General features: G+C 38.4%; 1 protein-coding gene across 1 annotated transcript in view; it reads right to left on the reverse strand.

Annotated features, from left to right (window-relative positions):
* The window catches only part of Nachralpha1 (nicotinic acetylcholine receptor alpha1), a 140,147-nt gene that overhangs the window by 82,463 nt on the left and 30,495 nt on the right, over window positions 1-27,189 (reverse strand). Inside the window, exon 2 of the mRNA XM_071789894.1 lies at window positions 10,813-11,088. Within this exon, the coding sequence (XP_071645995.1) occupies window positions 10,813-11,070 (258 nt within the window). The 5' untranslated portion in view covers window positions 11,071-11,088. The remainder of the gene's footprint in view (window positions 1-10,812; window positions 11,089-27,189) is intronic.

Genomic DNA, 27,189 nt, shown 5'->3' on the forward strand with positions numbered 1-27,189 from the left:
TTGTGGTAGCTGGCACGGAAGAAAGCGACTGTAATTTTTCCGTGCCACGTCGAAACTCTTGTCGGGGCGCAGGGAACGAGAAAATCATGGGTCCCCGACCCGCCGAACGCGATATTTCACATTCCACGCCGAGCGAAAAATTGTTTCGCGTTCTTCATACCGTATAAGTATAGTTATAGAACGCGATCGCGTGTGTCGACGCGTCACAAATCCATCATGAGACAACTTGCGTATCAATAATCAACTCGATCAGGTTTTGTGCCGGTTTCATCGAACAAAATCGCGAACGTGCGAAAAACGCAGAAGTAAATTGCGCGTTTCGGCTGCGTATAAAATCATAATCCCCATGGCGGCGCGACAGAGTTCCAGAGTATAAACTGACACGGTTCTCCCGAATGGAACGACTCGTATAAATCCGGGGAGATTATTACAGAGTGCTAAAGGCGGACTGCGGGATTTTGTCGAGGCCGCACAAGCATTGAAGACCCCTGCGCGCCGCGGGTTAACCAATCTTCATATCGCGCTTCATTTATATTTAACGCATCCGCATATTTCGCCGCTCTATGCGTGAGACGAATAAAAATTTCCTAGTAATATTCTACCCACGTGCCACTTTTCTTGTCCGGAATTGTACCACAGGTCCGCGAAATGACCAAGGTACGGCAAATTTATGTTAATATATTGCAATATATTTTAAATATAGAAAATTAAGGTGCCGAAAATAAAACTCTTCAACAAACCAATCTAATAAATAAATATAAATAGATGGTTAAAAAATATCTATAAATTAATACGAGAACAAATCAATATTATGTAATCACGTAGAAGATGTAGATTTGTAAAATCTTGCATTTACTATACTTACTATACTTTATTAATAGACATATAAGAATGAGACTAATTTTTCTCAAATATCAATCTCATCTGACAATTAGTTTAACCATAGCAGATATATTGTGTATATATATATTACTCGAGAAACATCAATCTCTAATTCCACCCGAACACGACACGTTCCAGACCCGTTTAAACTATAGGTAACATATAGTCGCAAAGCGCCGCGATGATTATCAATGACAGCTCTCCGATATATCACGGCGTGACGGCGATTCGGCGCGACTTGCAGCCATATCAGTCCGTAACGCGCTGTTGGCGGCGCGGACGAATGGCGATGAGAGATTCAGCGGTAATCCTCTTTACTCGCTTGTTACGGAACACCTGGGGTAATTAGGTTCCCCGTGGCTTTAACGGGCGGCAAAGTTCGACGATCAAATTGACGGTCGCGCATCCGCCGCGAGCTCTTCGGGACTGATTTTAAGTGAACATACACGCGGCGCGCTTAAATCTCATTCCAGCAGCAGCAGCCGGCAGCGGCAACATGACCGCTGGAATTACGGGGGTAGACGATCTCGCGTTACGTGACCGACAAGACGGTTTTCAATTTTAGCGACCGTTCTCGCGCGGCACTGCGATCGTTACCATGGCACGGGCGGTCGTTTGCATTCGCGAGAGCGCATCGCCCGATTTACGTGCTGCTTAGTGGCGCCTCGTTCCACGCAAATTCGCTTCGGTCCTTAAACGTAAATCCCGCGCGTCGCATCCACCACCCGCGACGTTGTAATAAACGGTTTGATCTCGTGTATACCGGCGTTACCGATAAACCGTCGCTCCTCGGCTTTGTTCGTGGGAATTACACTGCACGAATGATACCGTCGTAAAAGCAGATATTAATCAATCCTCAAATCAACGTTACATCGCACTACATGTGTACCAGTTCGTGGAGAAGAGATATGAGATTAATAATGAGTTATTGAGATATTTCGTGGAGAATTAAGAGATATGAGATTAATAATGATTAATAATGAGATATGAATTAATAATGATAAACCAACATTTTATCAAACACAACAAGATGCTGAAAGCTATTATTTCTAGTCCTAGTAACAAAATGCAGCTGGTATTTTGCAGAACTTAAGCCTATTTTATCGAGAAGAATTACAGAGATATTATAATTCACATTTTAAATGAACGGTTCAGACATCATTTCTTATCTTTTTTCGAAGGACATTTTTTATCTATTTCGAACAAGCCGAGCTTTCAGAGTGAGATTCTATTAACGAGCGACGCAATTACGATTCTTGCAAGTAGCAGCTACAGTCGAGGCGCAAATCTTAATGTAATATGACGTGACAAGAAGTAAAGTGGATTTCCTGTTAAACTAGTGACGTAAGACGTCGCGGCAAAGCCTGAGAACGTTCCTAATTTCATTATTAGAAAATAGGATATCGGGCGTACATAAGAAGTTCATCTATCGAGACACCAGTTTTTAACATTTGCCTTCGATATCGATGTGTGCCGTAGATCACGATATTAATCTTCGTATAAATTAACACGTAATAACCTAGGGTTCTGTCTGCCATTATTCCTATTCATTCGTAATCCAACAATGTTATTTAATCGGTATATTAATCAAGTTTCAGTCCGAGAATGCAGAATACAAACAGATAGAATTGCTCCCAGAATTAATCAAGGAAACATATAATGACAAGGGTGTTCGTTTTCCTTGAAATCCGTGAATCAAATGCGATATGATCCCCTTACAATTCAATCATCTTCGTAGATCCCGCTCCGGTATCGGACTTCAGTTATTTCGATTAAATGCGTTCGACGAACAAACCGGATTCCCGGAAATTTAAAGCCGAGCTGCCAGTATTATTAACGCAACGGAATGTACATGTCATTATAGGGAGAACTTAATTAACAGTAGTATTAAACCTAGCATTATCATGATCATCAATCAGCAATATCATCAGTTTCCGATACAAAAGATGTGCAGGATGCCATTTAGAAGCTATTATTCATAATGTTCCTGATTGCATACTGCAAAAAGCAAGTTTAGGCATTACGATTGCGTCACGTATAATTAACGATTCCTAAAACTTGAAAGAAGTATAACAGAAATATAGAAATGTAACATAATGTGCGATATTTGAAATATTTGCATATTAAATAGCTCAGAACTGCCATATATAGGTAATATATGCAGTATCTTTCGTTAAAACTCCGAGATATTCCGTATTTTAACGAAATATCTCTCTATAGATTGTCACGAATGAATCCCTGCGGCGATAAAATAGATATGACAAAAATAGTAGGCGAATTCAGTGGCAGTGCTTGTCAGATTAGTCACGTCGTCCCATTGAAACGCATTATTGAACGTCCGCCCGACTGGAAATCGCAGGAATGGAGAGCTTAATTATTAGAATTACGAGGAGATCAGTGGTCTGTGAAAATTAAGGGAAATTTAATTGCCGCAGGCAGCCGGTAATGAAGGAGAAAATGATTACTTGCTGAGCTCAACGTTCGTACGTGATTGTATATTGTATCGTCCAAAATGCGTTATTATTTACTATGCGTATTTGCATTTGCATGGTTTATTATAGTAAATATAACCGATGTTCTCTATCCTATTGAGAGATATTTTCATGACACAAAACTACGCAAAATTAAAAAGTTCGTTTCAAAAAATTTATTTATAATTATTAAGACAATATCTTCCTCTTATTTTTCAAATAATTTTTAAACATTTGTAAGTGCGTTACAATGATACAATATATTTAGTAAAAAGTAATGTATATAATTTTTACGGACTTATTTTTTAAATATTGGTATAAATATAAATAATTTTTAAATATCGTATATACCATTAAACAACACAATATTCACATATCAGATATAGATAATAACTTTAATTTAATAATTTAATAATTAATTTAATTAGATGATTAAAACAAAAGCTAAAAAGACAAAATTTTTAACGCGCACTTTAATGATCTCGAACGATGATTAGCCAGCAGCGTGTTATTCGCGTGCAATTAAATGAACCGATAGGAAAGGAGCGCTGAAATGTCCTAGAAAATGGACTAACCAATTTTCATTGTCTCGGGTAACTGCGGGAAACGAAGCTCGCCTCTCACTTGCGGTGAGAGACGAACCATTTTTCGCCGAAAGCAGTGGCAAGTTTCTCTGGTGGTAGTCACAGCAATTGGAAATCGAACCGATGGCCTGCGAAAACCATAGGAGACTTAATTACTCCGGCAGTGGCCGGAAACAAGGACGAAAACGATTATTCGCTGGAATCAATGATCCTACCCCACCGAAGTCATCAATTTCATAGACGCGGGGCAAGCACGGCACGACACGGTAATCGAAAATGTATCGACTTCGAACATTTGGTACACTGAAAAGCGGATTTATCTGGACATGTAAATGGACCGATTCAATCTCGCTCAAAGCACAACCACAATCTGCTTTCTCTACCCCTCTCTCTCCTTCTCTCTAGAGAAAGTTATATGTAGGTATTCAATATATAATATACAAAAAATGTCTATAAACAAAAACTAAATAGATCTCCTCTATTTAAAGGAAGAAAGAAAAATAAAAAATAATAATATAAAATTTAATACATATTATATATATATATATATAGAAGTGTTCAGATATAATTCATTTACTTGAGCGTCTTTAAAATCTTAGAAATTAAGTTAATTATCTCAACTACTAAAAATTTAAACAAACATTTTTTTTAAATATAGATAAACACCAGTTTATCATTTTCTGATTTCTTCATATAATCTTTTGACCATCTTTCTCTACTGAGAATAAACAAAAAGATAATTACAACGAAAAATTTACTTGAACGTACTTCCCAACAAAGCTATTAAAGTAAAATATAGCCTCATTTATTATCGGGCTAAAAATCCTCGTTACAACAATGTATTATATAGCTCAGTTTAGTTGTAATAATTAATAAATGTCATGTTATCCATACAGAGTTCAGTAACATGCCGATTCAGCGTTTTTAGACGTCATCGTGAAGGCAAAGCCTCCTACGAGAGGATAAAATATCGTATCATTAATAAAAAAAAAGGTTTCTCTTTCGCAACGTCTTGGTCTTAACGAGCAAAAACGTGTCTTCGTTATCGTGCGGTTGTTGGTAACGACGAGGCAACGCGATCTGTGTAACACAATCTTAAAGGACCAACTCCATCGCGGATCTTCTCCTCTCAAGATGACGAGATTTATTTCGCCGTGCTCGGCAGAAAAGAGAAACCCGAGAAAAGCGAATTTGTAATCTCTGATTACGTAAAGTGAGTCGCCTTAATTGACACACTCGTGAAACAGGAGCGCGAGCACGAAAGAGGAGAGTATCGCACCGCCTCGTTTTCCTCTCTTCAGACTAATTCGTTAATCAACGGCTATTCACAAAAAACATTCACTTTATATGAACGCGATAAAGAATATTTTAATTATCTGCATCCGTATCGCGCTGAAGATAACAATTCCCCAACGTGATGTGCTGCACAAATTTTCGCCGCGTGTTACACGAAATTGCATTTGGCTGAACAAATGTTACACCTTTTAATCAGACGGCAATAACCGTTTCGCGATTATACGTAAATTGGATTTTATTTACGGTTGTCAATATAGTACCTCATCGTGTTCCCGCAATCCGTAATTAATTAGCGTTTAAAAGTATGCCGACCAAAAAATATTCAATTTTGTATATCTCATTTATTAACATCACATCTGATATTGAAATAATAGAATATTACTACATGACAAAATAAATATATAATGGTTAGAGAAAGAGAGAGAGAGAGAGAGAGAGAGAGAGAGAGAGAGAGAGAGAAATATGTCTCAATCATATGTGATCGCAAACACTTAGTTATTAATTCTTATTTATCCTAGTATATGCACTTTTATAATTTCATTGTCGCCCTATACTAATCAAAAACAGTTTTTACGTAATCATATTATTGAAGAACAAATTCATAAAATATTCATTTATAATTCTCATATTTGATTCTCATCGATACAAATATCCCATAAAAAAATCGCGATAAATCCCAAAATTATTTTACGCTTATTTTATCCGATGTTTGCTAATTCTATAGAAGATATAAAACATTTTCGCAATTCTCATGATGATATATATAATTTAACGCGTTTAAAACTAATAACGGATTGTGTAAAAATATATATTCTCAAAATGTGAATCTTCACGGAACGATGAACTGAATAATATATTGGTGTTTACGCAAAAAGAATTTTAATAAATGTATCACATCTCATAATTACCTGAAATTATTAAATAGTTTATATTGATATGTGCACCTCGATGTGCACTGATTTCGCACGAATATTTTACAATAAAATGTATATTAGCGTAGTATTAAAGCTCAAAACTTCTTGCGTAAAAATAATAAAAGTAATGTCTATTCTCTGCGAGAAAAATCACAGGCTCCACGCAGCGAAGATAAGCATACCTTTCGAGGGGAGTAATAATCCGTAATCGGCCACCCATCATCCTAAATCCTACGTTCGCTCAGATGCTGGGTTCTAAGGAGAAGCACGCGCGTAGAATTTCAAAACGACGAACGTGCGCTTCAGTTTCCGTTGAAACGTTCGGAGCGTTTAATTGGAAGAAATGAAAAGCCGATAGCCGGGAGGGCTGTTAAGAGCCCATGAGTTTGCGGTACCGCAAATGAACCCTTATCATCGACCGACGCCGTCGACTGAAAGTACCGTCTCGCCCTCGTGTCACACTCGCACCCTCGCCCACTTGCGACGCAATCATCCGTGTCCACTCCGATTATACACCTGTCGCAGTATGCTGCTCGAATGTCTGCTCGACGATCAAAATTGGTAGATCGATGCAATCGACCGCATGACCAATGACAATTGAGCGGAAATTTTGCTATTTTGTGCTAGAATTTGGCGATGTTGACATGATGCATTTCGTGATCGCGACCGAAACAATCGCAGTTGACAATTATTGAATCTATAATGGGCTCGCCATTATAGAAAATATCCCAATAATGTTAAGCTTATGAAGTACACATGTCGAGAATTTGATATGGCACAATGAAAGCAAATTATGTATGAGTTGTAACTTAAAAAAAAAGATAAGAAAAAAAGGACGAAAGAAATTAAAAAGAAGTGCTATGTAAGAAGAAACGGAAAGAAAGAAGAAGTTTATACGAACTGATATAAGATACATCTGTCTTTTTATACCTCGGAACCAAGGAGTTGCCGTTTTTCGTATGAGGTATTGATTTAATAACAGCGGTTACTTGCAGCCACATAATGCGAAACGATCGAAGCGTAATTTACCGAAGTTTGCCGAGTAAAAGCAAAGCTCTCGAGTTAGCGCCCTCGCGATTCCTCACGTTCCACACAACAAGGAAATCCTCTCGCAATAAAGGAAAAGATGAGAGAGGAGGGAGGGAAGTATGGGACCCGTATGGTCTCTCGAGCCGTGGCCGCGGAAGTAAAAGTCAATCTCAGTGCCTGCTGTTGCCGCCGCTCGTAAATCCCCGTAGAACCAAATCGCGAGGCTACTTCGAGTCAAAAGGGGAGGGAGAGAGGAGTGATGCTGGAGAACAACTGCGATTCCAAGGAGGTGATTACCTTGAAAAGGAGGCCGTGTAAATAATGGTCGAACACCACGGCGCGCAGGGAATTGGTCCTCTTATGAGCCCGCGGGGATGCCATTCCGCTGCGACCGATCTCTCGTTACTTCTGACCATCGATTAACGTATTCGCGCCCGTCGTCCGTCTGCGCAAACTTGGTCCACACTCCTAACCCACACGACGCGTCAACTATTCGAGCTTTCGTATATACATCGTACTTGTACGACGTCTTCTTTCGGTTAACTTGAAGGTTAACTTTTCTCGACAAAAATATCATAATGGACACGTGTGTAAATAAATTCTGAGACGAAATTGTCAAGTCAATAGACACACAAAGCAACGATATGAAGATACTGTTTTTGTATCAATAAATAAAGAAATTTCATCTTTACTTGCTTTTTCTTTCTCTATCTCCTCGTTGGAGTTGAAACGATTTATTGTACCTATATTATTTTTTACTTTACATTGTGACGAAGCACATTCTCGTCTGTGCAACGGCTAATGCGATTTCGATAACAATCGTAAGGAAATACTGGCTGCGGTATCAAGTGTACGTCTAAACTTGCCAATGCAAAGTACCTATTGTTAGTCGAGGCCTTTAGAGCACCGAAGTGTGACTCTGACAATTAAATGAATGCTTTCACTTCCCCTCTTCACACCGCGTACTCTTGTTTCTCTCACTCGCTGTAAACTGGTACAGCCAGCACTTATGTGAAGAAACAATCGGCCAGTTAGCCTCCGACTATTGATCGAATTTCGCAGCTTTTGCCGAGCCGCGGGCGTTGGCCGTCGCATGGCAAGTGTCGTCACGTGAGACAGAAAACGATGTGATATCCGACATTTAAGTATCGATCGAATCTCGCGCATCCAGTATTGCGACTACTGCTTTAGATAATGCAATCCCCAAAGTTCACGTTTGTTACCTTTCCCGTTATCTTCGCTGGTGAAATCCGATCAACCAGAGCGATTGTTTCGTAAATTCTCTGAACGTGGTGTATGTACGGCGAACGAGTTTGTTGCACGTACTACCGCAGTAATTATTATTTACTGGCCCCCGCAATGGGATTTTCAGTCAGTGAAAAGTTACATGCGCCACAACCGAGCGCGATAGTTTAGAGTCAATCATAAACATTGTAGACGGGCAACTGCTGTTATAAACCGAACGGTCGATTTCGCGTTCGGCAATTATTACATTCGTATAACGAGATTTCGAAAAGCGGAATTGCACACAAGCTCTCGTTCATAATTACCGACGAGTATTAAAGTATTTGAGAATGTCAAGAGTTTTACTCGATGTCTAAACGATAGAATGCAAATAGTAAGGACGATATATTCTCTATTGGCATGAAAATAAATTAATTAATCACTTGACAGTCACGTATGTTTTACCAGAAAAAAATGTTTTAAAAAAATTTTCCAAAAAGATATCAGCTCTATTTTGAATTTTTGTTTAATACAATAATCATGAAGTTTGTTATCTTAAAAACAATAGTAACTATAATAATAATATAAAATAAAATATTAATATTATATTAATATCTTATAAATATTCATATCAAGCGTGGCTGTTAAGTGATTAAAAAGAAATTGCAGAAATTAATTCGAGTCATTAAGTGGTGGTATACATCAGATTTTTAGGATCCCTTAAAACTAAACACTTATTGCTTTTTGGTGCAAGCTGCATCAGTAGCAAAATTGCGTTGAAACTGTAGCGTGAATCCTACGTCGATAACGTGCGACACTGGGCGACGCAGGCACGCCGATAACGGCCGATAACAAATTAATTATGGTTAGACTGTAGCACGCATATTAGTCGATAGAGATCCATGATCGAGGCAATTATACTGCCGAAATTCAGATCGAGTCGCGGGCATGTAACTCGAATGTAATAACCGGGGGAGACAATGCGGGGAACGGGGACAATCAACGTAATTCTAACACATCGATCGACCGAGAAGTGCATCCCCCCCCCCCCACGTATGCGTGTGCGTGCATATGTATGTTTAGTTTCGAGCGTTCCTCGTCGAGACGCGATTGATTACTGACGATCAGATTATGGCAATTAATAGCTCGAGTGCCATAGATCCCTTCGCTTGTAAATTAGTTCCGTTTCCGGCAGAGGAACTCCCGGAATCCAACTTATCACCGCAAGTACGCGGACGACCGTTATCGGTCATCCAGTACCAGAATCCATATTCACGCACATAGACACGCACGTATACACATACGTTGCAAACGAGTCTTTCCAGATAGCCGAATAGACGTACCTCACGAGTGAGCAAAAATGTGAATATAAAACTGTGAAAACTGTGTTGTATTATTTGCAATTTTTATTAAATAAAAATCTATTTGAGCAGAAGCGATCTTTATTATGTCTTTAACTAATTTACCTTGTTTATGTCCTACATTTAATAAATTGATTTTATACTGCGCTTGATCATATAAATAGCTTTACATTATTAACAAATTGCGTTTTGTTTTGTAACGTAATAAATTGTCTTTATCATAAAACATAATAAGAAACATAATTAAGAAAAGAGAGAAATATAGATACTAAAAACAAATAAATATATAATTGTGAAATATTTTATTTCCTAATGTATGTTATGAAACTCATTAAAATGAAGTAAACAATTTAATCAATTTAATTAGCAGTGTATCTCGATAACTAGAATTTCTAATTTGATTACAAATGTAGAATGTTCCGAATAGCAGTTGAAAGTGAGCCTCGAGCATAACATTGTTTCGCATTTGCATCATCCACACACGTCAATATTGTGAAAATAGTGTGGCGCAGTACAGTGCAAATCGTATAAATTGAGCGGTTAAAACATGATGCAAATATACTTTACTAAAACCTCACATAGAATTGTACGTTACTAAATTTTAGACATTATAAGTGCATTAAGAGGTTTTGCTTTAAATTGTTATATCTTCTCTCGAAAGCACAGTGTTTGTGAGAGGAAATATTTTCCATAGCAATATGAGTGTATACGTAACGATTTAAAATATAATCCGGTATTTTATAATTTCACGTGACGCGAAGAAACGAAGAGAAAGAAAGGGGATGAAATGCGGCTTTGATTCGTGTTTAAAATCCATCACTATACCAGTGATACCTGGTTTGCTTTGCCGTACCGACTTCGTTAACGAAACAATACAACCCCGATATCGTTTCCTCTGGCTCGGTCGAATCGATGAAACACGTTGGACTATTTCACAACCAAGTACTCTTGCTCCACATATCTGGCGTGCGTCCCGGGGACGCAAGCCCTCTATATAGAGTATAAACGCTATTCATGCGGTGGGATAATGGGTTAAGTGGGGTCTACTCACGACGTCGATGAGCTGGGAGAGGCGTAGTCCCATTTTGACAGTGAGGCGATCGCTGTTGTTGCCAACAGGGCGGATGAGGCGGTTGTAGTTCGACAGCAGGTCATCGTAGAGACGCTTCGCTTCCGGATTGGCCGAGGCGCCCGGAAACGGGGCAACGAGACAGGATATGGCTGCCGCCATCGCCAACAATCCGCCCAACCTGGACCACCATCGCCACCAGCCTTTCCCACCGTCGTTCGTCCAAGCATCCCTAAGCATCGTACGCCTTGTCCACCCCTTTAACAATAAATTACGCGTCCCTTTGTAATGCATGCCTCGGTACAGGGTTCGTTGATATCTCTCCTCTCGCTCTTTCTCCGTTATTCTATTCCTCTTTTTCTCTCTCCCCTGTATTTTTGGCGTGCACGCCAGAATCCATCTCCGCGGCGGCATGCATCAATTATTCTGCGGCTGTTTTATGTTGCGACATTAAAGAACATTCTGACCGTGATGAAACGCGATGACTTAGCGGCAGCTCGTTACGCACACAAAGCAGAAATAAAGTCAACGATAATTAGGAAATACAGTGCTAATGAGAAACGTTCTCGTATCAAGCAAGACAGAAATAACGCTTCACGGTAAAAAATGCTATTAAGTAAACGTTTAATTAAAATTTGTGTAAATATTCGCGAAACGCAAATATATAATTATACTATATCAAACAATATCCATTATTATAAAAGATCTTTTTATTATAGCAAAGCTAATGTGGATTAATGGAAATATTAATCGACTCTACTGGCCATTATAATCGCCAAGACAATACGACCACGATTTGGTTCGATTATCGTCATGTAATCTTTGATAACTATATATAAGCATCTCATTTAAATAATTAAATTTATTGCGAAAAATATTACCTCAGCCAGGGTTCGAGCCTGGAATCTCCCTCATGTGGTAATATTTATCGCAATAAATATAACCTGTATTAAACTAAACAATATTATTCCAACCATAGTAACTGCGCGTCGACAAATCGTCAGACTTGAAACACAATTTTGGTTAGCGTAGCAAATTATTTTTTTTTAATAGACATAATATAAGATGGAAACACCGAAATTCTAGTCAAAGGTGTATATTCGCAATAAATTTAATTATTTAAATGAGATGCTTATATATAAGTATCAAAGATTACATGACGATAATCGAACCAAATCGTGGCCGTATTGTCTTGGCGATTATAATGGCCAGTAGAGTCGATGAATATTTCCATTGTTATGTTTATTATTTGACTGGCGAAGTAAAAGTGATTTATTCTGTTCTAATGTGGATTATATAAAATAAAACAAGCTTTGTTTTAAATGAAAAGCGAGCGCTGCTACTAAATTATAAACATTATATATATGGGTAAAAAGAAAATAAGAAATAATAATTTAATTTCGTTTTTCCGTTTAAAACGAAACTTATTGTATTTTGGAGTCGAAAGAGAACCAAAAAATTTACGAGAACGATTTATAAGCGAATGAAAAATTTCTTCAACAAGAACTTTCACCGCGATAATTTGAGAAATGGCCATTTTCGTATAAAATATCTCGAGGGACGGCAAATTCAGGAGGGCATTTTCATGGAGAGACATAAATTTCGCTTAGAATGTGAGTTTCGCAGTTTGACAGGCATGTCGTGAAGCTTACGATCGCAGTAGCCTAAAGAAATGAAGTTTGGAAAACGAATTGTCTAGTAAAGAAAAAAAACACGTATGCAATAAATTATAATTAGGTGACATCGCTGGCGGGCAATGATGTATGATTATACGCAATGAATTTCACGAAAAACTTTTTCCGATATAAAAAAGATCGTATCGGCAAAAAGAAACAAAAGAAATTCCGAGAAAAGCTCTTTTACGAGCGCGCGTAAATCTTAATTGGAACAAGAATTAAAACGACTTTGCCGTTAGTCCACGTTCGATATCATGCCATTACGAAATTAGGATACGGATAATTCGCGAGTATACCTGCAAATTCTGATTGATCGCCATATAACGTTAAGTTTGATCGTAAACCGGGTTATTGACAGAGAAATGACAAGTTGCTAAGGGAACGGAGATGAAATACCGCAAAATAAAATTGTAACGCATCCGCTTCTGGGTTATTTGTTCATGCATTGACATTCCTGTTGTGTATTTGTAACATTTATGCTTATCGATCTGACATATCCCGGTTATCGACTAGTCTCTGCACCAAACTTATTTAGTTATCCATTTCTATTCTTAAGCGTGCTATTTTTAACTTACGATTGATTTTAGATATCCTCGTGTATAATGCACAACTGTGCATTATAGCTTTAAATTAATGTCATTCTGTGAAATGCTTGTCGGACGATGAATTTATCTAAATAAACATTTAATGAACAATCCTTGTATTTATCAGATATCAGCTATGTGCATTTAGTATTAAAAGCAATTACGTGTTCTTGAATAATGGATTATGTTCGAAAAAATATAACCGATCATTATTCATAATAATTTTGTGCTGCTACGAAACTCTTATGGATGTGCCTTCGAGAAACTTTGAAAATTCTATATATTATACGTTCCTTGAATTATTATTAACTTATATGTAGGTAGGTGTATATCTCAAGTATTTTAAGAAAATTCTTCAATGCAGCTTACAATTAGTTAAATTAATACAATGCGCCAGTGCTGAATTCAATTTTGCCGATACAAACGTCATGGCCGAACAAACGAATTTCTCGCCAGGCTGTCGAACGCATTAAATCCGAAGCGCCAGTTAATTGCGAGAGCGCGATAAACCGCATGCGATTGTTCTGCAACGGAAAGGTCAATACAAGCTGCGCTCGCTCGAATTCGCGTAGCGCGGAAAGAAAAACTTGGTCTGGCAACGACCCGACATTATTTCATGTACCATCCATATTTAAAGTGTTTAAAACAGGCGGAAGCAGTGTGCTCTGACTGCAGTACTTAAATGCGTCAATTCTCTCTAATACCCCAACGGTGTCAACTTTTCCGAGCGAGTCGCCCGTCCATCGTAAGACGTAACACGGCTGGCAGACCAAGTCATTTACTACTCGTGGCGAGGAGCGTAACCATCTATAAAGGAGGCTTGAGCATTGTTGTATCACAGGAAAGAGGAGGAGAGAACCTCTTGAGGAAGTTTTATCGCTTCTTTGCTGACCTACCTCGCCTACCTCGCTATTATCAGCATAACCGTATGCCTCGAACTACTTCATCGTATTAGGGCAACTTCTCGCGCTCTGATGCTCCTCTTCTTAAAGTAAGGCGACAAAGAGAGTTCTCAAACACGTTCTAAACTGTATTTTACCGAAACTTTAGAGAGAAATAGGCGACTGTACCAATAAGCCAATTTTATTTCTTTTCTTTTTGTATTTATTATCTAAATTTTACATTTGTTTCTCCTGTTTCTATTAGTTGTGTGATATATGTACTAAAAATGCAAAAATTACAAAAATCATAAAATTAAAAATTGAAGTAGGTAAGATAATTGTAATTTTAATATTAAAGTTAACTAAAATGTAGGAGGAACGGAATATGATTGATCATTGTGTCATGTTCAGAAGTGTATAGTCTCTTAACAGCTTTATTTCCTTAATAAAAAAATATGAAAAGCGCCTTTCTCGATATTTTTTCCCAACTATTTATCGCCAATATCTTCGTGTTCTATTTAATACGCATTAATGTATCGAGAGACACAACTTTAATTATTCAGGTTATTCTCGAGTGGTCAGTTACGTGATAGTTGATACCATTGGGGGTCTGCCTTCATTAACATTTGACCGTAGGCCCCGTGATACTGCCTTGATACTACACTACGTGTACGGCATGACAGTATATGGCTCTGATCGGCGATAGCGGTATACCGTAACCGACGGTCAGTTTCGTTATACGATAAAAGGACAGGTCGATCGAACAGCTTGTCCGACAGTGATCGGACAGTGGCTTGAGAAAGCGGATATAATGGAACCAATAATGAGCCGTGACCGCCGCATCCATCAATCCGGGATCAAGCAGCTTTAACCATCTTTTCCCTCGTCCGATGTGATGTCGGAAAACAATTATCACGATCTTAGTTCAATGTATATAACCGACATCAGGATGAGCGAGACGTTTTCTGTTCGATAAAATCTATTTATTCCGATATAATCCAAGAATGACGATAAAGATGATTAAGACCTTCATGAAATAATTCTATTTTAACAAACTTGTATAAAAATAAGTTCGTAGGTATGTTTTACTAAATAAAAAAAATAATGAAGCATATCCAGAGAAGCAAGTACAGTCGACATTCTAATAACAATTTTAATTTTTTTCTGAAATAAACAGTGTTTTGTAAAGCATGCTATATATTCTATAATATCGGATTAAGTTACATATACAGAATAGTCCATGCTAAGCATTACGCTATATTTTATGAGAAATTATTCGAGAAATTATTCGCAATAAAATTGGATGCGAATGTGAAAACACTACTTCGAGAGAATTTTCCAAATCCTCATAGATTAAAAAGTTTTCCTAAAAAATTTATTTTAATGTAATATACATCTTGTACGAACTACTCTGTATAGAAATTAGTATGCAAAACATCGAAAATATTTTAAAAATGACAAAGCGTTTTAACCAAGCAGCCTAAAAAATAGAGAAGAAAACATGACACGATAATCGCTAGTAAATTATCACATTTGTGTCAAGCGCATTTGCGTCAATTTGGATTTTAAAAACACGTCATTTAGCTGTCAATAGCATGACAAAGTTTAAGTTCCGCACGATGAGCGCGAGTGTAAGCAGGAAAAACTTGTTCTAAAACGGCAAATAAAATTCAACTGCTACAGGCGATAACGCTAAGTGCACCAGTCTGTGTACAATCAGAAACGAATGGCGAGCCATTATCCACTCGAAGGATACAAATCGGCGCGTGGGAGAAGGAGGCCAGGCAAGCGCGTCGAAAGTTTTTGCGCGATCCATGAACGTCTTCCTCGATCGGAGGCGTCGTTTTTCCCGGCGTTCGCGTCAACTAGTAACTTCGACTTTTACATGCGAGCGAGAGTTGTAACGATTAACGGACTGCGAGCGATTCATAAAAGTTTGCCGAACGGAAAACGATGTCTGCATAGCGGTTAACGACAGGCGATATAAACGGGCGACACGCATCGATGCAGAGAAAAATATATAATCGTCCACTACACGAGACGTTAAACTATCTGGCAGCGTGACGTATTGCCAGTCGCGCATGCCGACGTAATAATTTATTGCGCTTCACGAAATTGGCATCGTGGTACATTTTATCAACATTGAAAAATGTGCTTTTGGAAATTCGATCGGCGGGAATCTTTCTTAGCAAAATTAACTTTACCTATATACCTAAAATATAATCATCAACTTGAATTATTTCAATTTTATAAATATAATTCAAAACTACAATGAAAAATAAAAGTAAAAAGTATCCTCTATACAGCCGCGTGCCACGAATATTGTAAAATTGGCGATATCAGAATTCATAAAACGCGTTTTTGCAGATATGTACTATTCGTTATCAACAAGATCTATTTAAAACAGCAATAATCAATCTATGACATAAAGAAAGCCTAATGCGATAATAGTAATACTCTATGCGGTTTAAAACAAATTGGGTAACAAGGTGATTATTTCATAAATATATTGATTATTTTCCATGTTGCACATCTGCCATGCAAACAGGAAAAACGTAATGTAGCGCAACTCAAACGTATCGCTTTATCGTTTAAAGCTGCCACGCAGCTCGCGCAACTGTAACGAGGCTAATCGAATCTGGTACCCTGCACCTACTAACTAGACTATTATGCACCCGGAGCGGAACAGTATCAGCTGGACCGGCTGTCTATTTCCTTTCCTATTGGGTGAATCAATGAGAATGAGAGACAGACGATTGGCTATAGAGGCCTACGTGGTATGAAGAACGAACGAGAGCATATGATCGTGATGTGGAGAAAATCGTGGTTTCAATTAAGATAATATAAAATTTCCAATGTATGTGTATATATATATATATATATATATATATATATATATATATACATGAAATCGATGATACTTAGCCAAAATGTGTCGAGGCAGATTATTTATAAATAATACATTTATTCGAACTCTATTAGAGGAAGCTTAATATTAACATTTTAGATATATATCTCAAACACCCACATGAAAGAAGAAAGAACTGTTAAAATTATATTATAAATAAAAATCTGAACAATAACAATCCAATACACTGTTGTCAAATGTTTATAAATTAAAAATATTTTTCATTTTAAATAGAGGATGAATTTCCAATCCATTATATAACTTCATTTTCGTGTTTTTTATATGCAATACATGATTTTCGATATTCCATGGAATTACACTATTTGATGCGGATCAAAAAAGGAATTTGCGAAGTTTCAATATCCAGAAATACTATAGAATTTCAGGGCGGATATGTACACGCTGCTTGATGTATAAAGCCAGATAATAAATCAAATAGCACATCTATAATATCAGTTTGCATTTTAAATATTTACTGTATTGACATAAAATAACAGCAAACTTTTTTAAATCATGTAGAAATATAAATTAAGAAAAATAACGATTCTCATATTATTTAAAACCATACCATCTTCTTAAAAAAATATTTTCAGGCCTACGTTGATACAGTATTATTCTCACGCATTTAGTAATGATGAAAAAGACAAATGAGAATTTCTACATTGCACAGAATTATGCCTTACAGCTGCAATAAACTTATTGCCATCACGGAGAACAACACGGATACATCTGTAGAAACGTGAACGGGAAGAAAGAGCGACGCGTAAGAGCCATGATTGATGGGACGGCTGGACTGACAATAAAATCAGCGCCCGGTGCTGCCCGGTTTTTTGCCGATTTTATAACATCGTATACCTCTTTTTAGCCGACGAGACGTGGCTTAATTTAAAGCGCTCTCTCGGAATTTACGGCGCCCCACCTCCAGCTCGTTTCTGACCGTGCTGCGCGGGTTATGGATCGTGTAACCCTTGACGCGCGCGTTGCCGCGCGCGGCAACGCGCGGGGGGCTTTGACACCGGCGCGATAGGAAAGAAATCAATTGTCCCGTGCCACCCCCTCGCGCCTCGACCTCGCGAGTCTTTCGACGGCTTTCCGGATAAATCGGCGGAAAATGAATTGCACCGCGATTCCGCCGGCGGCGGACTGCACATATACACTTTAAACGCTTCAGTCGCTTCAGGCGCGATGCCGCTCGGGATCGATGATGTGCTCGTCACTCGTAAATCGCAGCCGACGAATATCTGCGCGACAGTCTGCGAAGTTATAACGATAGCTATAACTATCTACGAAGCTATAACCGCCGCGATGTGTCGCGCCGAGAGACATCTTCAGACAACGGCGACGTTATACATTCCCGATGTCGGGAAACTATCGCACGTGTCACTCCGAACGTTCAGTTAATTTTGATAAAAATATTGCGCGCGCGCGGTATCGTAAACCGCCGTCGACGGGAATGGGATTAATGTCCATTTCTATCAATCAACGCAGATTAATTTTGATCTTGGTTTAACTTACCTGTCATCTTTTCCTAGTTCTAAAAGTTAGAAAAAGATAGAATGTAAGTTAAACCGAGATTAGAAGTTAATCTACATTGGTAGAAATGGGCATAAATCTAACGGAGTGTAATGTATTCAATTACGAAGATATATAACAGTCCGTACGAGAGAAGATAATGAATTATTACTAGATTCCTACAGGCGATAAATTTTCGATTAAAACGCCTCTGTTGGCGCGTAGAGTGCTGACTCGCCTAAAGGACTCGCATACGGTCACGGCACGTCTGTGTCTGTATCTTTGCGTTTATGTGCGCGGGTATCGAAAAATCAATCGGTCGCTGCTTCGATATTACGTCGTATGTTGCAAATGCTCTCACAGCCATATGTTCTCGGGCGAGCTGTCGAAAATGGATTGCCGCGCGATGTAAATTCGTTCCTTGCCATTTGGAAACAGCGCGTCCGCGATCATACTCGCGCACCGTTAATCAAAGTTAAAAGAGAACGAGAGAGAGAGAGAGAGAGAGAGAGAGAGAGAGAGAGAGAGAGAGAGAGAGAGAGAGAGAGAGAGAGAGAGAGAGAAAGTGTGAGAGAGAGGGAGGGAGAGAGGAAACGACAGAGAAGACCGCTGTGTTATATATATGTCGTCCATGATTTTTCTCCGCTCGTTACGAAATTCGGCTCTCTCATCTGCACGACAACGATTGCCGTTGCAATTTAGCGTACGAAGTGACAAATACTGCGCTTTATGGCTCGTAATTATTCAAATGGCGCGACTGTTACTGAACGCGGACAGTTTCGCGCGAATAACGACGCGGGAGTGGCTCGTCGCACGTCTACAACAGCTAGGGAAAAAGGAAAAGATTTTTCCGTGCCGTCTTCCGTATTCAGCCGAGTATTGCTGATATTTCCCGAGCTGAAAACTCATATATACGCACATACCTGTTATCGTTGGACACATGATATTTCATTCAATGTTTCGTAGTAATTTGATATTGTTGCATGCTCCGATTATTTTGTAAATTTGACAGCAATTTCTATCGTACAAAAATTTAGCTGTCCTCATTTCAACACTCAATGTTGAACACTTTGTAACTAATTATCGAATTAAAATTCTTTCGAAGTATGCTGGACCTAAAATTAAATTTCAAAAGGAGAGTGCCGAAAATCCCGGAAACGCCCAGGTCATGCCTGTTACATTAAAATTTCATTATCCTCTAAGAACTAGGATAACTGACTGCAAATTTAATCAAATTTCCTTCCAGCCAAGATCTCATACTACACCGTTATTCGTTGTTCACGGCAGTGAATTATAAACGTTTCAGTTCCTATTAAGATTTCGAACAGGCAACATTAATGCAAACGTAATATTCTCTACACGGGGCGCGCGGCGCCTCTGCAGCTTACAAAGAAATGCTATCTCTTTGAAATTTATAGAACGATAGTGATATAATACGATACAGTCTCTTTATAGTACTATAGTCTAATAAGAATCCCGGTAAATAGCGCCAAGTTAAAACCGTCAAGAGCACTTAGACGCAGATATCGCGAAAGGAGGATGCCCGCTCGTCGGATGTAGGGTAATTCAATAAGGAATGACTCGGGGTGGGTGTGTCGGTGGTTGGCAGAATGACTGAAAGGGTGAACGGAAAGGGTGAAGCATTGAGATGCAAAATGGGAGAATTCGCGCGGTCCATACGAAAAACACAATGGGGAAGCAATCCTGGTGATCTATGAGACCCGCGCCGATACGAACCGACAATCGCGATCCATATGGATAAGCTAATTCAAGACGACGTTCTGTATAGAGACGATGGCACTACAATAAGAAAGCCGTTTCCAGAACGTCAATCTGATATGAATTGCTGCGAAACTGTCGCAATGTCTTTTCTGCGAATGCGACGATCTATCTGCCCCATCTTTTTCCGCCCTTCTTCGTGTATCCACATGCATACATCACGCAAATTCCCCGTTTCCGTTTTCGATCCCGTCAGATATGAATACGCTTGATTGTTCAAGGAACTGCATTATGCAAACGAATCAAGAAAGAATCGACAGCTCACCAAATTCAACTGCGGACTCGTGCAGTAAGAGATACGTTTTTGATAGAGAAATGAAAAATGTATATATAATAAGAATATCATTATTTTCCATTGATCACCGAAAATAAAAGTTTACATGAAACCTGTGTCTGTGGATATATAAAGATGTAACTTCGTTATTAATTATGGAATAAAATATGAAATATTAGTTTTACATATTTTATCTACTTGGAAAAATTAAATATAATTAAAATAATTCAAAAAAATTATGTTCCACCCTACACCTTTTGCTAATGTAAGAAGAATGCTCTTCACGAAAATTATTTTGCTTTCACGTACCCAAAGTGCTGACATCATATTCAAAGTGCCATATACAATGCGATGTTGATTTATTGTCTCCGAACTTCGAACCGAACGATTCGAGGCAACCGGAAATCGTAAATTTGGAGCATTTCGAACTGCTTCTGCGGTAAAGCGCCGAAGTGGCAAACCGTTCTTTAACCGTGTTTAGGTTTCAACCCTGAAATATCGACTTTGCAAGTGCAGTGTGATGCACAGCGTATATCCGGCAAAAGGTATTTCAGCAACTCATCCCGACGCGTATATGTAAGCGTGAAAATAAATGTATACATTTTAACATCTTTACCATGTCAGCTATTTGTTGTAAACGGCGGTATGGACAAAGAGTAACGAGTTTTAAAAAACGCTATAATATTGATAGGGGCGATTATTGTGAAAAAATTATACTTCATTATTTATCCTTTTATCAATAATTGCAGTAATCGCTGTTATAATAAAAAACAATCTATATCGGACGAACAAAGCTTTTAAATTTAGTAGATTTGCAAAATTTAAATAGTGGATTGTTACTGGTAATAAAAAAATAGCTTTGATAAAAAAAAGATTACTTTTATGCATTTACAAATAACTTATTTAACGAAACATTATTTTGTTTAAATTGAAAAAAATATTAGAAAAGACTTTTTAATAAGAAGAACAATAAAAAAAGATGCTCAAGAAATGAAAACAACGTATTTCATATTATCTTGTATCAAAAATTTATTCATTATTTATGAATGTCGTTTCTCATTTATATCCGTCCATACAAGTTCTCTAAGCTTTTACAGTGCACAGAAAGTCTGAGGATTTCCCTAATGAATTTCCCGACGAGCTAACTCTTGGAATAACGCGGGATGTCATTTCATTGCGGCGAGTCCATCGCCTCATTAACCCAATTAAGCGACGCAGCTTAATAACACGCGAGTTTTTCATCCAGCAAATTAGTGGTGGTGTCTGAGAGGCGCCGTTGAACAAGCAGCCGTGATCGGAGAAGGTTCCATTAAAAAAACTCGGCCTTTCGAGCGCTATCCTTTCGTGATGCCGTAAGCAAAATTCGCGTCGTTAACGGAGTGCAATTTATTCCACGACGAAGATAAGCATAGAGGATATAATTCAACTTTCATTGCGCAAAATTAATTTTGAAAGTAATTCGTGATTTAACTCAAAAATTTCATTTCAAAAAAATCTCATTAATATCATCATTAATAGAGGGTATTGATAACTAATAAAACATGTTTCCTAAATTATTTTTAATATCTAAGGAAATTATATTTTTTATATATTTTAAATAATTCATTTGTCGTGTATTTTACATTTAAATAGAATTAAGGATTTATGAAACTAGCAATAAGAGATAATTTGTGAAATATTAACATCGCTTATGTGCGAGAATGTATATGGATCTGTGTATCTGTATAGATAAAAATGATAAAAATATAGAATAAAATATACCAGCAGCTTTGGCTCTATAAAAGTTTCGTTAAACCATTTCCATGAGATGTTACGCGATAATTCCATTGCGCTTTTTTATTGCATATATTCAAATGTTTATTGCCGTTTTGTATGCATAATGTTTCATATGGACAGATTCACGAATAATAAAAAGGGCGAAGCTTTGACTACAAACTTGAGCGTCAAGCTCTTTGGAAGCGCATTTTGAAAGCAACGACCTCACGTTCCTCCAAGCGTAACAAAGTTTATTAAAATCGCTATCTCTGAGGCAACGATGAAAGTCTTTTAATGCTTATCGTCTGCAAACATCCCGTTTGATGGCATCAATTTCTCTATGCATATAAATCGGCACTCGACGTTATTGAGTTGATATTAAATGGCATACTAGGTGAAAACTTCAATCATCGCCCGATTTAATTAAAATAGCATATATATATAATCGCTATTTGCAAAAACTTTATTCTATAAACAAAAATTTATTTTCAAGGCAAGAGTTTACGTATCACTAACAAATACATGACTTCAAATCTGTCGTGTAAATTTTCGCCTTATTATTGTCAATAAACAATGAATGCAATAAGAAATCTAGTTAGTGTAACTTCGATTCACACACACACACAATCTGCCTTTTTTCCTTTATTAAGAATTTGAATTAAACCCAATGAAGAAACAAAATCTAGGATAACTTACAAAAGGGAACCTGCAGCGCAAGCTCCTTAACTTTATTATAAATAATACGTAACGAGATGAACGAAATACTTCATCCGAGGAATTCGAGAATAGAAATGGAAACGTCGAGAGAGCGAGCTAATCCTAGCGGGACATCCTGGGAAACCCTGCAGGCTCAGACGACTGGACCGCTCTCAAAACCGGGTTTCGTTTCGCCGTCGGCGATACCTATATACGTGCCGAGGGGGAACGCGCGAGAATAAATCTTACGGCAGTTGACTGCGGCCGTCGCACATCGACAGGCAACAATTAACAGCGACGTCGTTCGTATGACACGCCCGATCGGTCTCCCGATTCATCGTCGATCGATACGCGCCGGCTGGAGAATTTTTTACTCGCTCGCTCCCACTTGCGGGCGAGCCTTAATCTGAGCTCAACTCATCGATAAATCCTCGCCGGCCACGTGTAATCCGACCAGTTTCCGCCCCGATCCGTCCCTCGCTCTCCTACTTCGTCATCCCTCTCATTTTTTTTTTTTTTTTTCAATGCGATTCAGTCAACCGTTGCATTCCAACGAGGTTTAATCGCCAGGAAGTACCCTCCGACAACGAGTTTATATGGAAACTCCTTGCAGATACTTTTTTTTCTAGCTATCAAAGCGTGATAACGGTGTTACACGACTATATGAATACATGTAGCAGGTGTATAAAAAGCGTTCCAAATATCGCTCACTTTCTTCTCTGACTCAACTATATACATTTTTAAGGTACAACAAATAAACATTTTTTTTCATAAACGAAATTTTGTGAGGCATCGATTGGCTTCATGTATTTTCTAAATTAGTCTCTTCCACGCTTGTTTTTACTGCTACATTGAAACATATTTTCTTTATAAACGTAACAAACTTCTTTTGTTAATTCACGACCTCGCATCATGTCTCTATCAAATTCTGTTGCAGTTACTAATTCCGCCTCTGTGGAAAATTTCTCGGCCGACTCAAGTAGCTTTTTCAGAGATACTCGCAGCTCTCAAAACATTAACCCATTTGATCGTCGAGCATAGACGTTGGGCGTATACCGCGGAATATGGCCGCGCGAACTGACAAGCTGCCGCAGCTCGAGTGCACTTGGTTAAAATTATTCACCTCTTCGTGCCAGGGGTGACTCGGTCACGGTAGGATGGAGCTACCGCTCAGGCTTCCGTCGTTGCAGGCGGTGCAGACAGACACGCGTATTTAACAACAAGCAATTCGGGATAAGAGGCTTGTTTAATTTACCGTAAAGAAGCGAACGCGTAAATAACCTAATATCCATCAGGCGTCTCTTTTACGACGCGTTAGAAACGCCTAACGAGAGACAGATAATGGTATGCGTGCACGTAACACACTGATTATACGCGAAAAATGCACCTATAAATCAAAATAATAAAAGTGTAGAAATTATCGTTTAAAGAGTGAAAGAGGGGAAAAAAGAGGGAGTGGGAAAGAGAGAGAGAGAGAGAATGCTTCAGAAGCATAAAAAACATAATGTAAAATAATTAAATAAATAAGTAGCACATATTTTTTAAACGGCATTTGAAAATGTATAAAAATTGTATAGCGATTTTTTATTGGAACTCAAGTTTACTGGATTACTATATTATTTTCAAATAATCCTATTTGAGAGCTTCAATTGACCTCATTTAATCCTGTAACCAGAATCTGTTCCATATATAAAATAAATACGCTAAAACCGATAATTACTGCCTTTCGGTTTCAACTATAGAAACATACCAATTAACATTAAGTGAAAATTCAAATCATTTCATACAATCCGTATACGTATACATACATATTCATTCTTCTTTTCCATCAGGTTAATGATTTATAATTTATATGAAATTAACTGCAATTTATCGCCAATTGTTAACTATAGCAAAATTACATATTACTTATTAAATGATCCAGTTATTATTACATTATCGTGACAATATCGTGTTTGCTTGACTGATTACAACAAATATATTTCAACATCAGCGTGCATCGGCCACAGTGTATGTGTCCATCGATTACACGGCAGTTAAGAATTTGAGGCGCAACAATCCATTCGCAAACACGAAGTTAACCGACTAATAAATCGCCTGTATGATCTCTCTAATTGATCAAACAGGATTTTGATTTAGTCTACCCAATTAATGTCCGGATTACACCGGTACCAACCGGTGCCAGAAAATCATCCTAACATTGCGCCCGTTGCAAACGCAACGCGCGTGGAATTTGTAAAACGCATTCGTAATAGCATTAGCGACGTACAGGTAAGCACCGATCATTCGAAGCGGCAATAAGTGAAACGGTGGGCGTATTGAAATATCGCTCGTTATCGACTGTCCGGCGTAATATCCTGGAATTATTACGGCTCGCTTGTCATTAGTGACGGTTCTCCGGCTGATATAGTCATCGTAATTTATTGGCAACAAGCCGACTGCAATATTTTCCCGAAACGCCTCGTTTTCAAACCCGCGTATGTAACGAATTACGTAATAGAAATATGCAATAACGCGCCGAATTGTTCGGTGACTAACATATATTTTTACCTCCAATTAGCGATAAACTTGTTTCAATCTCTGTAAAGTTATTCCCAAAAAACATTACATATCTTGCACGAATGCAGATTTTTTGAGGAAACAAAAATAAATTTCTCTAATTTCTTTTAAAAAATGTTAACAAGCCCATCAAAAATATAATAAAATTTAAAGCTTAATCTATGCTATTTTCAGCTATCTATATATGCTATCTTTTTTATTTTATCTGCATTTGAATTATTTCCGCAAATTTTCAGCGAAGTTTGCAAATATAGCTTAAATCTCTGAAAGTCCGATAAGTCTTGAGAAGTTGATAATTAATTCACACGATTTATAACATTTTAAACGATATATTATTTTAAATCACGCTTTTTGTTGAAGACAGAACGCATTCTATCGCATTCTCTTCAGCAGCACAAAAGTCACGGATTGAAAATTCCTTTTTAACGAATTAGGTCGACATATCGAAAAGCGCAACAATACTCCTTCGCCTCGAAGAAGCGATATAACTTCTGTCATCTCGTAAATCATCGCGCCGCCACTGAAATCCCGTTCTTTTGATTTATATCACGTATGGCATCGAAATTTTACACACATAGCCTCGTCTGTATATACGCGGGGAATTAGCGGTGGTATGACAGCTCGAGAGCGAAAGCCAATATCGTGCGGGAGTGGAGGATCCGACAGATATGGGATTGTCGGCAATTTGTAGGGTTGCGGGCTCCAAGTAGATCGAGTAAAGAGGATCGAAGGTAAACGGCAGGAAAGAAGACGGAAAGAAGACGTAAGCGGAAGTAGGATGAAAAGAATGAGGCATGAAGGACGAAGCGAAAGCGGAGGATGGCCGGCATAAAGCCACCGTTTTCAGTAGGTTACTCACGTTCCGACATTATTTAGAGCTCGAACACCGAGGACTGATGTGTTCCCGAGGAAAATCGTCTTTCGGGGGCCAGGAAGACGTATTTCCACCTCAACGCCGAGATAGTGGATTCATTTGGAACTTGAAAATCCCCGCCATCGGGCAAAACGAACCGGATGTCGTGCCTGGACTGTCAAGAAGAACCTCCAACTTCGCGAATTTCCAACACACCGCGAAGGGCAAAACTCGTTCTACATATACTTACATGTATATATCAATAAAATTTAAATGAGGACCACCCGCGATGCAGAAACTTTATGTATCAGCCGTGTTAAAACGGCGTTGGATTCTTTTTACCCTCTCACGTCCTCTCTTGAATCGCGGCGGACTTATCGTCGAGGTGTTCCACTTTTATCAATCTATAAATTTCACGATAGAAGGCGTAGTGTCTACAACAAGATTATACGTATCTCGCGTATGTGTACGTATCGCGTGTAACGATGTAACGAAGTAAAAATCGACACACTCTTGCCTCGCCTCTCGCTCCTTCGTCCCATCCCCCTGACTCACTTTCCTCTCACGCTTCACATTAATGTGCCCACGTGTAAGCACGCATACATCTAATATGTATATGAGGAACCTACAAGCATGCGGTAAAGGTATATGTACCTCCAGTCTACCTGCAGCGATAGAAATTATGCAAAGCAGCGCTATGCGGCATAGGAGAATAAGAGGCGCACGGAACTGAGCGTCGGGCGGGGAAACTGTAGAAACGCGCGAAAAGGAAAAACTCGGCAGAGGAGAAAAGAGAAAATGAGAGGAGGCGAAAGCGAGCGACAGTCGGAGAAAGAGAAAGAGGAATGAAGAAAGAAAAGGGAAAAATAAATGGATGGCGGA

The sequence above is a fragment of the Temnothorax longispinosus genome, chromosome 10, assembly GCF_030848805.1.
Source record: "Temnothorax longispinosus isolate EJ_2023e chromosome 10, Tlon_JGU_v1, whole genome shotgun sequence".
NCBI lineage: Eukaryota > Metazoa > Arthropoda > Insecta > Hymenoptera > Formicidae > Temnothorax > Temnothorax longispinosus.